At 36.2% G+C, this 14382-nt stretch overlaps 1 protein-coding gene across 16 annotated transcripts in view; it reads left to right on the forward strand.

Moving 5' to 3' along the window:
- The window catches only part of Sarm (Sterile alpha and Armadillo motif), a 185890-nt gene that overhangs the window by 165521 nt on the left and 5987 nt on the right, over positions 1 to 14382 (forward strand). For 12 of the 16 annotated variants that reach the window (XM_023166048.2, XM_074175526.1, XM_074175527.1 and 9 more), the window contains 4 exons: positions 7688 to 7936; positions 8802 to 10102; positions 10908 to 11439; positions 11707 to 11873. In XM_023166048.2, the coding sequence (XP_023021816.1) occupies positions 7688 to 7936; positions 8802 to 10102; positions 10908 to 11439; positions 11707 to 11873 (2249 nt within the window). Of the gene's footprint in view, positions 1 to 2936; positions 3123 to 6920; positions 7135 to 7687; positions 7937 to 8801; positions 10103 to 10907; positions 11440 to 11706; positions 11874 to 12882; positions 13014 to 13291; positions 13441 to 14382 lie in introns of those variants that run through there. The other 4 variants (XR_012465499.1, XM_074175532.1, XM_023166103.2 and 1 more) reach the window with 4 other exon arrangements.

Genomic DNA, 14382 nt, shown 5'->3' on the forward strand with positions numbered 1-14382 from the left:
TAGAATATCTAGGTACGTATAAATTATTTCAACTTGATATAGGCACTGTTGCCAATATGTGAATTAGAAACAAATCCCTTTAAAAATTAAAACCCAACATTTGAAACATCAATTTGAATACTTTTCAAAGTGAATTTGAAAAGCTCATGAATTAAACTCAACTTTATTTTGTTCAAACTTGCATTTGCTGTAGTAACCAAATTGAGGAACATTCCTCATTGTAACGGGCTATCTACTCAAATATTTTTCCTGCTTTCGAAATTAGTCGGCAATTTCTGAAACCTATCACACTCAAATTTCAGGCAGCAGAAGTGACAAATAATAACACTAATTAATTTTTTTATCTGACTCTCCGTTTCGAATGCTTTCATATTTACAAACGAGTAATAATCAAATCGACGTTGATGATGTATGTTGGAGGTAATTATCTGATAGACGTAATTACCCTATCGCGATGATAAATTGAAGAGACCTATAATCAAGGGTGTTCAATTTTTTTTATAGAATTTTCGAGACGAAAGTGTCGATTAGGATTTTATGACTGTAATTAATATTGATTTATGAAACGTTAGGGATGACGGAACTTGGTGAAGGTTAGTTTCATGCGCGAAAGTTCAACAGGAAGTGAAATTTTTTGTTTTAGTGCTCTTTGAAGTATTTTGGGGCCATAAAATCATACTATTCGTATGTAACTTGGGAAACAGTTCTTCAATGTCAACAATTTATATATATATATATGACATTCAGAAATCTCAATCGAAACTTATAATAGGACACATTTTCAATTCGAATCGAAACATTAAAATCGAAAAGAATACGCGACGTTCTGGTAATGTATCCAGCCGCGTCAAGGCGCGATATATTTTAACAATGAAATCCTATCGTTGGAAAACACGAGTTTAGTCATTTACGTAGTCTGTTCATATATTTAAACATTGTGTTTTAATAATTGTATTCTCATGCAAATGTTCTCGATTTAGATAGCCTCGCGAAATGTCCGAGCTTGTAGTGTTTTGGCTATGTCGATGGTCTTACAAAGTCTATATTGTGTCCTGTTTCTTGATGATGTTTGGACAGGGCTGAGGATCGGTCTGACTTTCGGGCAGCAAGTTGATGTTCGTGTACTCTACTTGTGACACGTCTATTGGTCTGGCCTACATAAGTTGTATGGCAATCGGAACATGGAATTTCATATATACCCTGGAATTCATTGATGATTTTGTCTTTGGGGGAATGGAGGAATGTAGAAATTTGTTTGTTGGTGGTGAATATAGTTTTTATGTCCTGTTTTTTGAAAATCCAGGCAATTTTGTCAGTAACACCTCTAATGTATATATATACTCGTCCGTAAAATGTGTGCTCGCTCTCTTGCTCGTATGGTAATATACGAAAAGTAACTCTCTCTCTTTCTATCTTTACTAACTTATACCTCCCTCTCAACTTCCGTTCGCCTCTTCCGATCACACTTTTCGTAACGTTCTCGTCACGCATTTATCAGCTCACTCCCAAGTCAAGCGCGCGTAAAGGAGTTTTACTTCAGAAATTTGTGTTCGTTGGCGATTCTTTTTCCAAAAAAAACCTTGACCCGCAACTTTTGTAATGCCCCTCGCAATGTTATTCAGGTCATTTGAGACGCAAGCACTCCTTTTCAGGTGTGCCACATTACGAATGTTAATAAAACGTCAGGATGAAAAATATGTTCGCACGACACGCGTTCCGTCTATTGATGTTTTATCGGTTAGAGAATTGTTTATGCCGATAGTTTGAAGTCGCTTTGTTCGACTGGTCATTAAGTCAATCGTTGATGATTTGGAGTTGGTGCATCTGTACTTCAAGCTGGAGTCGCAGATAATTTTATTTACAATCATTTGTCCGAGAACTTGAAATGATACTTTTCAGTATCATTTCTCAATTACATATTGAGGTGGACAAACTTACAGAGAAAGATAGCTAACAATAAAAATGATCAGTGAAAACTATGAAAAAATAGGTGAATCGTAAACAAATGCTTAATCCAGATATAAACTAGAAATGCATTGCGAATCAATCCACTGCCGATGCAGAAGAAATGAAGAAAGAAGCACAAGAAGATAGCCATATTCAGTGTTTCCAGGTCTACTGTTTTGGCAGTAGATCTACGCTTTCGGTTCACGTACTCTTTTAGTTTGAGAGTTAAAATTACCTGATGACTCAGTTAAGTTGCTGTTAAAATTATTAAATAACTCTGAGTGGTGAAAATGACCATGTTTGTAGAATGTATCTATAAAATATATTTTCTACTGTTTTTTGTATCGACCAACTGTTTTTCTGAAACAAAAACTACTGCTAAACTTGTAAATGACTTGGCAACACTGGCCTTGTTAGAATGGTACGATTAGTACCTCTCAAACCTAATATAAAAAAATAATTTAACTCAGTTAACGTCGCAGACTGGAAACCACTGTAATCCCTAAGTTCATGAATTTATTAGTTTGTATATCAACAATAATTCAACTTATTGGTTCAACGATACTAACAACCGGAGGATCCAAAAAATTCAGATCATTTTCAAACCATTAATCATAAGTTTGTAAGAACTGCTGCAACAATATTCAATCTGATGTAAAGTTTTTCTTATTCTTGATGTATCATCATCAACAGTACCATCGCTTCACGTTTTAATCAGAAACTATTTTTTTATGAGAGATCATAACAGACAATGTCCCCAAAACTGAACCTTGCGGAACACCCTGTTCTCAGAAACCTCTTCGTCGACTTATATTTTCTGAGAATCCAATACACGATATCTTTTTATCGCTTCGGTAGAAACACTATATGCCAGTTCAGGGGTTCGAGAGTCCAAACAACCCTTCATTAAAATTTCTAAGAATTTCGGCCAGCTAGATCGATAATCCGGCGCGCGACGCTGCCGTCGACACGCTAGACCTAGTTCGCGTCGGAGAGAAGACGCCATGAGACAGAAATCGTTTCGGGCGCTACTTCAATTAAAAAAATTGGCGTTTAATGATAGACTCGATTCGTGTAATCGCACATCCCATGTGGTTTGCTCGTTGGACAATAATGTTAAAGTTAACCGAAGATTGCTTTTCATTCCCAGTAGAAAGCTTGCAGCACGCGTCAAGGTAGGTGTTCCAGAATGTTCTCCGAATAAATTTGTTGTTTTATGACTCAGCTTGAAGGTCAGTTGAAAAAATAGTTTAGATTATGTGAATAATATTTAGGTATTGGGACAAACTTTTGATTATTTACCTGTGATGCACTTTTTGGAACCTTTGGATTAGTAATGAATATTACTGGAGTTTTATACCAATACAAAACCATTATTTTTAACACCTCGACACCAACCGTTATTTTTAACACCTCGACACCAAACCGTTATTTTTAACACCTCGACACCAAACCGTTATTTTTTAACACCTCGACACCAAACCGTTATTTTTAACACCTCGACACCAAACCGTTATTTTTAACACCTCGACACCAAAATGTTATTTTTAACGCCTCGACATCAACGTTATTTTTAACACTTCGACACCAAACCGTTATTTTTAACACCTCGACACCTCAATCACCAACTGACTGAGGTGTCTTTCTCGTGAAGATGAACGCTTGGTGATTGAAACACGTGTCGAAGTGTTAAAAATAAACGGTTTGGTGTTAGGAAAAAACTCCAGTAATATTAATTTTTCGATTATTTGTTCGGTACTCGATTCAGACAGCTTCAACCAATGATAGCTAAACCAAGCGATTTGGGAGAAAATTTTGGTTATTTCCACTTGTGCTCAAGAATATTAGTCGGACCATTAGACCTAAGGGCGAATTTGTTTGCGTTTGGTTCGATGTTAAGTGCAATCAGGATATAAGTATTCATCTATCTACTGCTAATGTTCAACTTTGTTGGTATTCAGGAATCAAATCTGATGACCTTCCTTAACTGATTCAGGCAAACCATTCAGTTTCAAATGGCTGTTTACTGCAAAACATCGAAGTCAAATTCAAAAACAGTAACGTATTCGTATCCCAAATTTTCCATGCCTATGGAAAAAAAATTGGGGTACATGGTACTTGGATCAACAATAGCTGAAAAACTCGATAAAGTAATTGAGTGATTCGTTCGGACAAATAATTTTTTATTTTATCAACTGATGAACAGATATTTATTTGAATAATATCAGCTGATAGTACCGAACATGAGATATACATTCACCGCAGAAAATAGTTTCATGGGAATAGAAGGAAGCTCATTTGGTGACTGAATTCGTTAAGCCTAATCAGCAGGTTGATTTTCAGGTAGTTTACGCCAGATAAATGACTTTGTAATTTATCCTTTCTATGAAAAGGTTATGTCCGCTGACTTAAACATATATCGTAACTTTTCTTTCCTCTTCTCATTGTTTTTTGTTAACTGTCACAGATTTGGTGTTGTTCTGCCATTGGCCTTTTCTGCTTTTCCTGAAATTTTCGTAAACTCAAGTTTGTCATTTTACCATTTTCATGATTTCTCAAAAATGTATTCTTGTCGATTTTAGTGGAACTAGGCGTGTTAGTTACCAGTCACAAGGGGATGATAATTACGGATAATAACTCCAGTGGCGTTACACAAATATTCATGGTAATAATAATTGTGCACCACAGTTTTTCTCCAAGTTTGATATTTCATCAGATTGAATTTATTTTATTTTCATTATTACTTATGCTGTACTCCTAATAAAATACGAATCTATTAGCAATTTGAATACGTCTTTCTTCTCTACTATCGAAACAAAGTTTTTATTTCAAAGATTGTTCGAATGGCTACGGATACCAAAACACATTTTCGAAACTTTAATGATGCTTGATCCCCATTTCTACGCTACTGACTCGATAGCTATTTCAAATGATTTCACCAGTGGCGTACAACTATTGTACGCCACTGCTGATATCAGCAGTGGCGTACATAAATATTATTTCTTGGTACATCTCTTTTATTTGTATTGGTCTGTACTGTGATTAATGAATGATCTAATTTCTGTTAGATTCATTTATAGATATATTAGACATTAGTTTTTTTTTTTTCGTAGAAACTAAACCGTGTTCATCATCTTTCTTTATATTTACGTATTTACAAATCTATAAACATCCATAAACATTACTCAGTCATCCATAATCGGAATTCACATTTATTCATAGTTTGAATGTTTATCACATCGTTGATATGAGGTTAATATAGCAAAGAAAGAGATTGAAACTCACAGTTGATAGAAACTTCTCCACAAGTGCAGTTGACTAGAGTGATCTCATACTTGAAAAATGATTCAGTTTTTAATTACTGATGGCAATTTCTTCATCAAACTAGAGGTAATGAAGAATACCATTTTATATCATTCACGGTTCGTTATGTTATATTTTTTATGTCATATCACAGCATTATTTTGTTTTTGAATATTTAATGTAATTCCATATCGAAACTTACCGATACAAACGAGTCCACTGAGATTTTCCCCATGAACAGTAAATTGTATTGGTAAGTATTGTATTTTTATCACTTATTCACCACATAATATGGTATTTTTAGCAAGCTTAACATGCCCTTCATGGCGCTGGAGGGTATAAAATTGCAGTTTATGAATAAGCTATTATCAATTGAAAAATGTATTTCCACCCCAGTTCAGTAATTTGTTATATTCTTTGTCGTGAACGTCTCTCGATTTTTTCGGTAGCAAGTTCTATATTGATTTTTTTGGATTTTTTTCTGCACTTTCGTCAGCAATTTCAGCGTTTGATAATAGATTTGTATGCCCTTACACATGAACTCATGAACCTCATAAGTTCGTCGCATTTTTTTGGCATAATATCACTGGTACAAAAATAACTATTATATTTTATATTTCATAATAAAAGTCACATATAGTTCTAAGATTATTTGGTTCAACCTAGCTAAAGAAGTCTAGCAAAAAACTACCACAAAATCGAGATAATTTCATCTGTTAAAATAACAACTCATCACACATTAATACGATGTAGGTAAAACGAATATCCGTCATAGCATTAAACACCTAAGAGTAATCGTCAACTTTAGGAAACGTGACTATTCGTTTTGTTGTAAATTAGTCATATTCAAATACTGCTTGTCTCTCATAGACTTGATATCATAATTTTCTTCCTTTTTATTTATCTGTTCATTCTCTCACGTTCCACCTTGTTGTATTATATTCATTTGAAATTTGTATACGTTTATCAATTAAATATGAACTTCAGAGTACGTATACTTTTTATCCATCCATTGATTGTTAGCTTACCACATGCTGTTTGATAAATCATTTTTCGATAACTTCACTCCTTCACAATCAAGTTCTGATAGATGATCGTTCTGACACACACTGTATATCAGCTGCACTCAAATATTTTTGTGAATTTCCATATTTTTCTTCCTCACTTCGTTTCTCCTGAAGCAGACATTGTTTATTAGATTTTCAAACCACGATTTTCTTCACACCACAGTCATATCTTACAGACTATATTATCCTCAAGGTTTGCTATTCCGGATCTATTAAACTGTCATTAACAGGTCGCCACGCACTTGAGCTAATTTACGTTATTATTTGCTTTAGAGCCGAATTCAGTGTAACACGTTTCACGTTTTTCTCTTGAGGGTCCATTTTAAAGGTATGTCTCCAATAAGTTAACATTCTACATCGTGAATCATGTCGAAAACACCATGTTCGAATCTGGACAACTCAAAATAAATACACCTAATATTTATTCAATGTTCGTTTTATTGATTAGCCCGTTATAAATAAAAAGGCGCATTATTTTCGTCGGTCAGTGTATGTATCAACGTCCATAGCATTAAAATTGTGGCACCGATCCAAAACAATCGCAAGTCTTATTTTTACTCGACAATTTCGGTTCCAATATTCCCCAATCGCGCGAAGCGATAACATCTCGTTCGTGATGTTTCTTACGCAATAAAGCATGTTTTAATTGCGCGCGACCGAACGTTTTAGTGTTTTCAAGAGGGGTCGTATCATGTCGGCTCCGTGGCCAGTGCGAGAAGGAGCCTTGAGGAAAATGGACAGGAACACAGAAGAGCTACCTCTAGTCGTTACTAGAGTTAAAGTTCCTCCTAAATTGAAGCTCCAAATGATGACGAACGTAAATATTGAATACCCTTTTTTGCTCACAAAAACATTTGTCATAATTTCGTTATCTTGTAAATTACGTTGAATAAAATTTTATATGTAATATAGCCCTCATCCTGCCGAAAATTAATAAACGTATTGTCAATATCTTTGAAGACAAAATCAGCTTTAATAACCGTGAAATTAATTTTGTTTAAAAACGCCTTCAACGTCAGTCCCATGCCAGAAACTCGTTATTCCTAAAACTATTTGAAATATTTCATGTATTAATATCCCACTTTTATTGCCTCGTATATATTTCAAATTTTTGTCAGACCATAGCAGTTTTATAGCGAAATCAACATAAAAATTCTACAATTCAGGTGATACCTTGAACACTACACCTAAAATAAATCCAGTATGATGTTTCCAAATTTTTTTATCCAAACATTACATCTCTTATCTTTCTTATCTGTACCGTTGGAACTATGCACTCATTGTTACTAAATTAAATCAGCCGGATATCAAATATCCTGCAGATGCCATGAAAACAATCTCGTTACACCAGTCGTATCTGTTTATTTCAGGAAGCGAGGTTACTGAAGGCGGGCGAGCTTAGTCAACAGGAATCGAAAAACATGGCCCAAACGAATATGAAACTCACGACGGACAAATTCAGTAGCGAAAGGACAGCCATCGAATCCCAGCAACAGCGTCAAACGGTCACTACTAGTGGTATATATAATCAAGAAAAACATAGTTCCAGTTCTAGTCACGTATACACCTCCACTAAGGCTTCCAGTAACACTGCTGCTATGATGCAATCTACAAGACAGGTAAGAAAATCAACAGTTGAAAGTCTACAAATAGTTCTCTGATGAATGAACGCGTGTGGCCAGCTTATTTTGAAAACTCACCTAGGGCATTCATGACCTGCTGAATAGTTGGTGTAGCATTTTATAGTCCAAATGGCATTGCAACCAATCCACTCTTTCACCACTCTTGCCCACCTTCATTTGGTTTCTTAGTAACCAATAGACAATAATACTCAAAGTGATTTTGAAAACTTTTGATAACGTCGATCTGATCATGGACGATGGTGATTTAAAATATTTCATTAAGAAAGTAATAACCAAATTGCTCATCTGTCTGGTTTCCAGAAGTTTGATTATTGAAAAGCTCAATACTTGCAGTAAATTCAACTAGAAAAACGTGAACTGAGAGATTTACAATGAAGTTTTGCTACAAGTTTTACTCATAATGCATATGATAATAGCTTGACAACTTTCGGATCAACTAATCAATGTATAGGTAACCAAGCGATGAAAAAAATCATGGCTCGAATTTGAATTAGAGTATTATGAAATTCAGTGGGATACATGTTTTTCAGCCTATCAGTAGTCAAAGGTAAGGAATTGCCGCATTTTAAAAAACAACAACGTAGGAAGTCATAGTAAAACCTAGTTTAGAAGAACTTATTTTCACGATCCTACCACTAAAAACAACAAATTTGGTACTAAAAGGGTAATATAGGGATGTCAATAATTTTCTCATGCTATAGGAAAGATATTTTACATATGTTTAAGAAATAAAAGAAAACAAAGACCCTGTGCATTATGCTGAATACATTTCCTTGATGCGATAGTTTTGATGGATCTCGTAGACAATCATTAACAAGTAACATCATTATTTCAATTTCAGTTCCACCTCATGAACGGTACACCAGAAGAATCGATACTGAACACTTCCCTGGACGATCTAGATGGACTATCCGCCCAATCCGACGTTCACGACATCGAAAGGGCGAAACACAAATACTCCACATACCTAGACGAATCGATACGCTGTTTGCAGAAATTGGATCAGAGCAAAGACGCGCCTTTGATCCTCAACAAAATCAACGACGTGATGTGTAAAGCCTGGGCTGTACCAACCTACGGCCACGAGCTGGGTTACGCGCTATGCAACGCTCTCAGGAATAGCGGAGGTCTAGATTTAATCATGCAGAATTGTACCAAATCCGACAAGGATCTTCAGTTTTCCAGCGCCAAGCTCTTGGAGCAATGCCTGACAGCGGAAAATAGAGCACACGTTGTTGAGCATGGATTGGATAAGGTAATTAACGTCGCCTGTGTTTGTACTAAAAACTCCAACGTAGACCATTCGCGAGTTGGAACCGGCATTCTTGAACACCTGTTCAAACATAGCGAAGAAACTTGCAGCGACGTGGTTGGTCTAGGAGGCTTGGACGCACTCCTCTTCGAGTGCAGGAAGACAGACATTGAAACATTGAGGCACTGCGCCGGAGCTTTGGCTAATCTTAGTTTGTACGGTGGAGCCGAAAATCAGGAGGCCATGATAAAGCGCCAGGTGCCGATGTGGCTTTTCCCTCTGGCATTCCACAACGACGACAATATAAAATACTACGCTTGCTTGGCCATTACGGTGCTTGTGGCCAACCCTGAGATAGAAGCTCAAGTGCTATCGTCTGGCACCCTCAACTTGGTAGAACCTTTCGTCACCTCTCATAACCCTTCAGAGTTCGCAAAGTCTAACCTCGCCCACGCTCACGGGCAAAGCAAAACTTGGTTGAAGAATTTGGTACCGGTGCTCAGTTCGAAACGAGAAGAGGCGAGGAACCTGGCCGCCTTCCACTTCTGCATGGAAGCGGGTATCAAGAAGCAGCAAGGAAACACCAATATGTTCTCGGAAATCGGTGCCGTCGAGTCGCTGAAGAAGGTCGCGAGTTGTCCGAACGCTGTGGCTTCTAAGTACGCGGCCCAAGCTCTGCGTTTGATTGGGGAGGAGGTACCGCACAAGCTCAGTCAGCAAGTGCCGCTCTGGTCTGCCGAAGACGTCGAAGAGTGGGTGAAACAGATTGGGTTTCCTGAAATCGCGTCAAGTTTTGTCGATAGTAGGGTTGACGGGGATCTTTTACTGCAACTGACTGAAGATAATCTTAGGGACGACATAGGACTAACCAATGGAATCAAACGAAAGAGGTGAGTTGCGATAATGTGTTATAGAATACCTAGTTGTGTCAACTACTGGAATGGAAAAAGGGTCGTTTTGTTGTTCATGTCGACCTGATTTATTTACTTTTCTGCTCTTTTCCGGTTGGAACTTTTGTGCGTTTTTCGTTGCAACCAACTTGTTTCTTTTTGACAATAGATACTTTCAAAAACATATTTATTGATCCTATGAAAATTAAAGTTGAGGAGGTCTTGAACAGTTTCATTATTCCTCTCATGAATCAATGGGAATTATGTTATTTTTGTATGATTGACAGAAAATTACCGGTTTAATAAATATAAAACCCAGACCACAAATGATTGTACCACATGCACTAGTTTATTTTCACCCACTACACTAATATCTAGATATATTAATACTACAACCGCAGTTCATCATATGATATGCTTATCAGTTCATGATTTATACTAGCATTTGTTATCAAATAAAATTTCCTGCGGTATTTATCTTTCACTTGTTCAAATTCTCTTTGATTGGTTTCTCTTTCAATTTGTGATTGGCTAAATTTTTATAAGAAATTATTCTTATTACATCATTATTATTGAGTATCATCAATCTAAGGTGTTTCTCGTCCAAGCCTAGATGATATTCCCCTATCTTTGGCGATAGCGTTGCCAACCTTCTCGGTTGTTTTGAATTCCTCACTGTGTGAGGTCCTCATGGCATACGGGATCTAGCACTGACATCAAATAATCCAATACCAGAAGCATTTCTAAAATTTGTACGTGCTGAAAGCCCATTCTTGAACTATTGCATTTATTATTTCAATGACAGGTTCACCAGGGAACTGCAGCAGCTCAAAAAAATGGCAGACTACACCTCAAGAGACACCGCTCACATCAACAACTTCCTCCAACAACTCGGCCCTGAGTTCTCAATATACACCTACAGTTTCCTGAACGCGGGAGTAGAGAAAAAAGACTACCTTCGAAACATATCCGAAGACCAGCTCTTGAGCGAAGTCGGTATCAAGAACTCCATCCACAGATACAGGATCATGGAGGGAATAAGGCAGCTGGAAAACGGCCTCGTAAATGGACTGAACGAGGAAAACATGGACAAGTCTCTGGACGTCTTCGTCAGCTACAGGCGGTCAAACGGATCACAGCTAGCCAGTTTGCTCAAGGTCCATCTACAGCTGAGAGGGTTCAGCGTTTTCATAGACGTCGAGAGGCTAGAGGCCGGGAAATTCGACAACAACCTTTTGCAGAGCATTCAGAAGGCGAAACACTTTTTGCTGGTGCTTACGCCGAACGCTTTGGACAGGTGTGTGGACGACATTGATAGGAAAGACTGGGTGCACAGGGTGAGTGGAGTTTATTGTATGAAGATCATTGACTTTGTAAGAGAAATGCTTTTGCTCTAGGTCATTAAGAAATTTTGTCCAAGTCGAGATAATTGAAAACCCATAAGTCAATGTAAAAATTAGCGTTGGTGCAGAGTAGATCACTTTAGATAAATTGGGAAACTACTTTCCTGAGAAATATCGCGACGGGTGTTTATTCATTTCTCTCACATATCTTTTTATATTTCTCGTATTATAATTTTTACTGAAGTCATTTGTTTGCTCCAGGAAATTTGTGCAGCTCTATCAGCGAACTGCAACATAATTCCGATCATAGACAACTTTACTTTTCCCGAAACAGAAACCTTGCCTGAAGACATGCGACAAGTATGTCATTTCAACGCCGTGCGGTGGATCCATGACTATCAAGACGCCTGCGTGGACAAACTCGAGAGGTTAGTATGGCAATCCTTTTAAAAAATATATAACGATTTATAGCGATTTATTTTTAGGACTAGCTGTATATATGTTTTGAGATTTGTCTGTGTAGTTAGCTGAGCTTATTCTTGTTTTCTTCTTCTGTGTTCTGAAGGCTAGTTAGTTGAAATTTGAGCAGAGAAAAATCCCTAACTGTACTTCATAGAAATTGTGTTATGAAATCCAAAATATTTTCGGCCTTCTAGGTATAAATCAAAAGTGATCACTTCAACGAAATACAAAGAATGAATACATCCGAAATTTGGTAAATCTAGAAATATCTACTTTTTAAAATTTGAACATCAAACTCGAGGAAAATATTAATAATAACTATGAGGAACCGCATTTACAAATATTCGAATATTAGTTGTTCGTTTACTCCAATGAAATATTTAACATATATCTCTTTATATTTTAGATTAGGTATGTGTAAACAAATATGTGTAATTTAATTGTAAATTGATCCATTATTATGGTGAAAAATTCCTTCAATCCAGAAAAATCTGTCTGGAGAGAAAACAGAAAATCAAAGTCGGAGTATGTGAAAGGATTATCAAATTCATGTTTTTGTACCAAGATAAATTCACTATAAAATATTTCCAGTTATGTATTAGTGAATATCCAATATGTTTCTTTCATTTCTCTAAGTTTTGCGTTGATACTTGCGTCACTCGAGGCAATGTTACCCTCAAATTTCTAACCTCAATCTTATTAATCTGAACTTCAACCCACATCATCTTTTTTTACGTTTGACACGTTTTCTTGTAAATATAACAAATACTTTCGATGTTAATAAGGATGCCCTTCGGACATGTAAAAGCACAAACATTTGGCAGCGTAAAAAACTAACCCTGGGCAGCGTAAGAACACTAACACTTGGCAGCATAAAAACACCAACACTTGGCAACGCTTTGCATTGAATAATCGTCAGCTTCTTGTTTTCCGCCAATTGCATGATCCTAATCTTTATTTATAATATTTTTTTAGGTTTCTTAATGGTCACGAACCATAGGCGTGTCACAAGGCACAGCGAAAAATGGCTTTACTTGGCACTTTTATTATTTATTGCATGTTTTGTTATTATTTTTTTTATCGAAATAAAAGATGGTGTTGGTTTCCTTTTTATTTTTACTGTTGTTGTGTCGGTGGTGATTGATAGTTGAATGGTACAAAAAAGACTTGGGTTGAGACCAGCAGTATAATTGAAGCTACCACGAATTAACCTTTTTTGGCAGTTTCAGTTGCACGTTTTTTGGCATGTTCGATTAGATCGATGTTATTCAACATACATTACGTTTATACTTGGAAGAATGCCCCCATAACTTAAGAACAATAACGCACTGTATGCTGAAAATAATTTAGCTATATTCAAACTCTTTGGTATCTCTTTTCTCAGAGACATAAGAAGAAGTCTGAAGAGACGTTACTAAACAAAAACATTGTAGACGCTGCTTGTATAATGCCTAACTCTCTGATATAGACTGAATGGTATCACGTGCAAGTTGCCAAAGCTTTTCATAGCTCATTTGCCTTGATAACAATCATGTGAGTACCATTAGATCAATGTAGTGATGTGATAAAACTGCGCAAAATTTTGCACAGCACTAAAGATGAAAAGTTATACCAACCGAACGCGCTTAAACACGACATTAATCTTTCCCGCTTTTTGCATGCCTTGCTGACGTGGTCGAGGTGAGTTGTTTCCAAAATTTTCCGAATAAAAGGCATATTTATTTTCTATTTTTATCGTTCTGAATAGATCCAGCTTTCGCTTTTTTTCACTTGAGATTTACATTTCACTTGTATAAAATGTCGTTGCTTTACTTGCTGATCTGCATATTTGGCAACCGTCTGAGAACGGTTCATAAAATACTGAACAATTCCTAATTCCAACTTTCCTTCATGATAAAATATAAACAAATAACTTACTCAATGGATTTCTTTACTTTCAACTATACAGAGTATGTATTTTTCAACAATTTCAACAGACATTGTTCCAAAACATAAAAATTATAACCCTTTTCGCTTTCGTCAACCATTATAATATAATAGTTGATTGAATACGCCTCAAAAAAAGTTTTGCAGTTCTGGTGTAGAAGAGCAATGTTTATTTTGGATTAATTCTACATTAGAATTTGCTGTTCAACTTTAACTGATACAGAAAGTTGTTAAAAGTTGATAAAATATTGAATGATTAAAATTTCATTATGAAATTGTTACGAATGAAAACTTGAATGAATACTTGAAATCCCACTTTCGAAGAGTTCCCTTTCTCAATGAAATTTTCAGTTGGGATCATTTGAAGATTGAACAGAAATAACATTCATTTTGGTACCACAAATAACATATCAATTGATCAGCAAATGTATCAAGAACAATAAACACGGGTAGATCAGGAGTGGTTTTTACGATAACTTTATATTGGCCAAACGGGAAGAACCTTCTCCCAAAGAATAAAGGAACATATGAGAAGTTTCTTGAATGTAC

This window comes from Leptinotarsa decemlineata, unplaced genomic scaffold (assembly GCF_025532065.1).
Source record: "Leptinotarsa decemlineata unplaced genomic scaffold, Ldec_3_MD MMD2_tig00001064_RagTag_RagTag, whole genome shotgun sequence".
Lineage (NCBI taxonomy): Eukaryota > Metazoa > Arthropoda > Insecta > Coleoptera > Chrysomelidae > Leptinotarsa > Leptinotarsa decemlineata.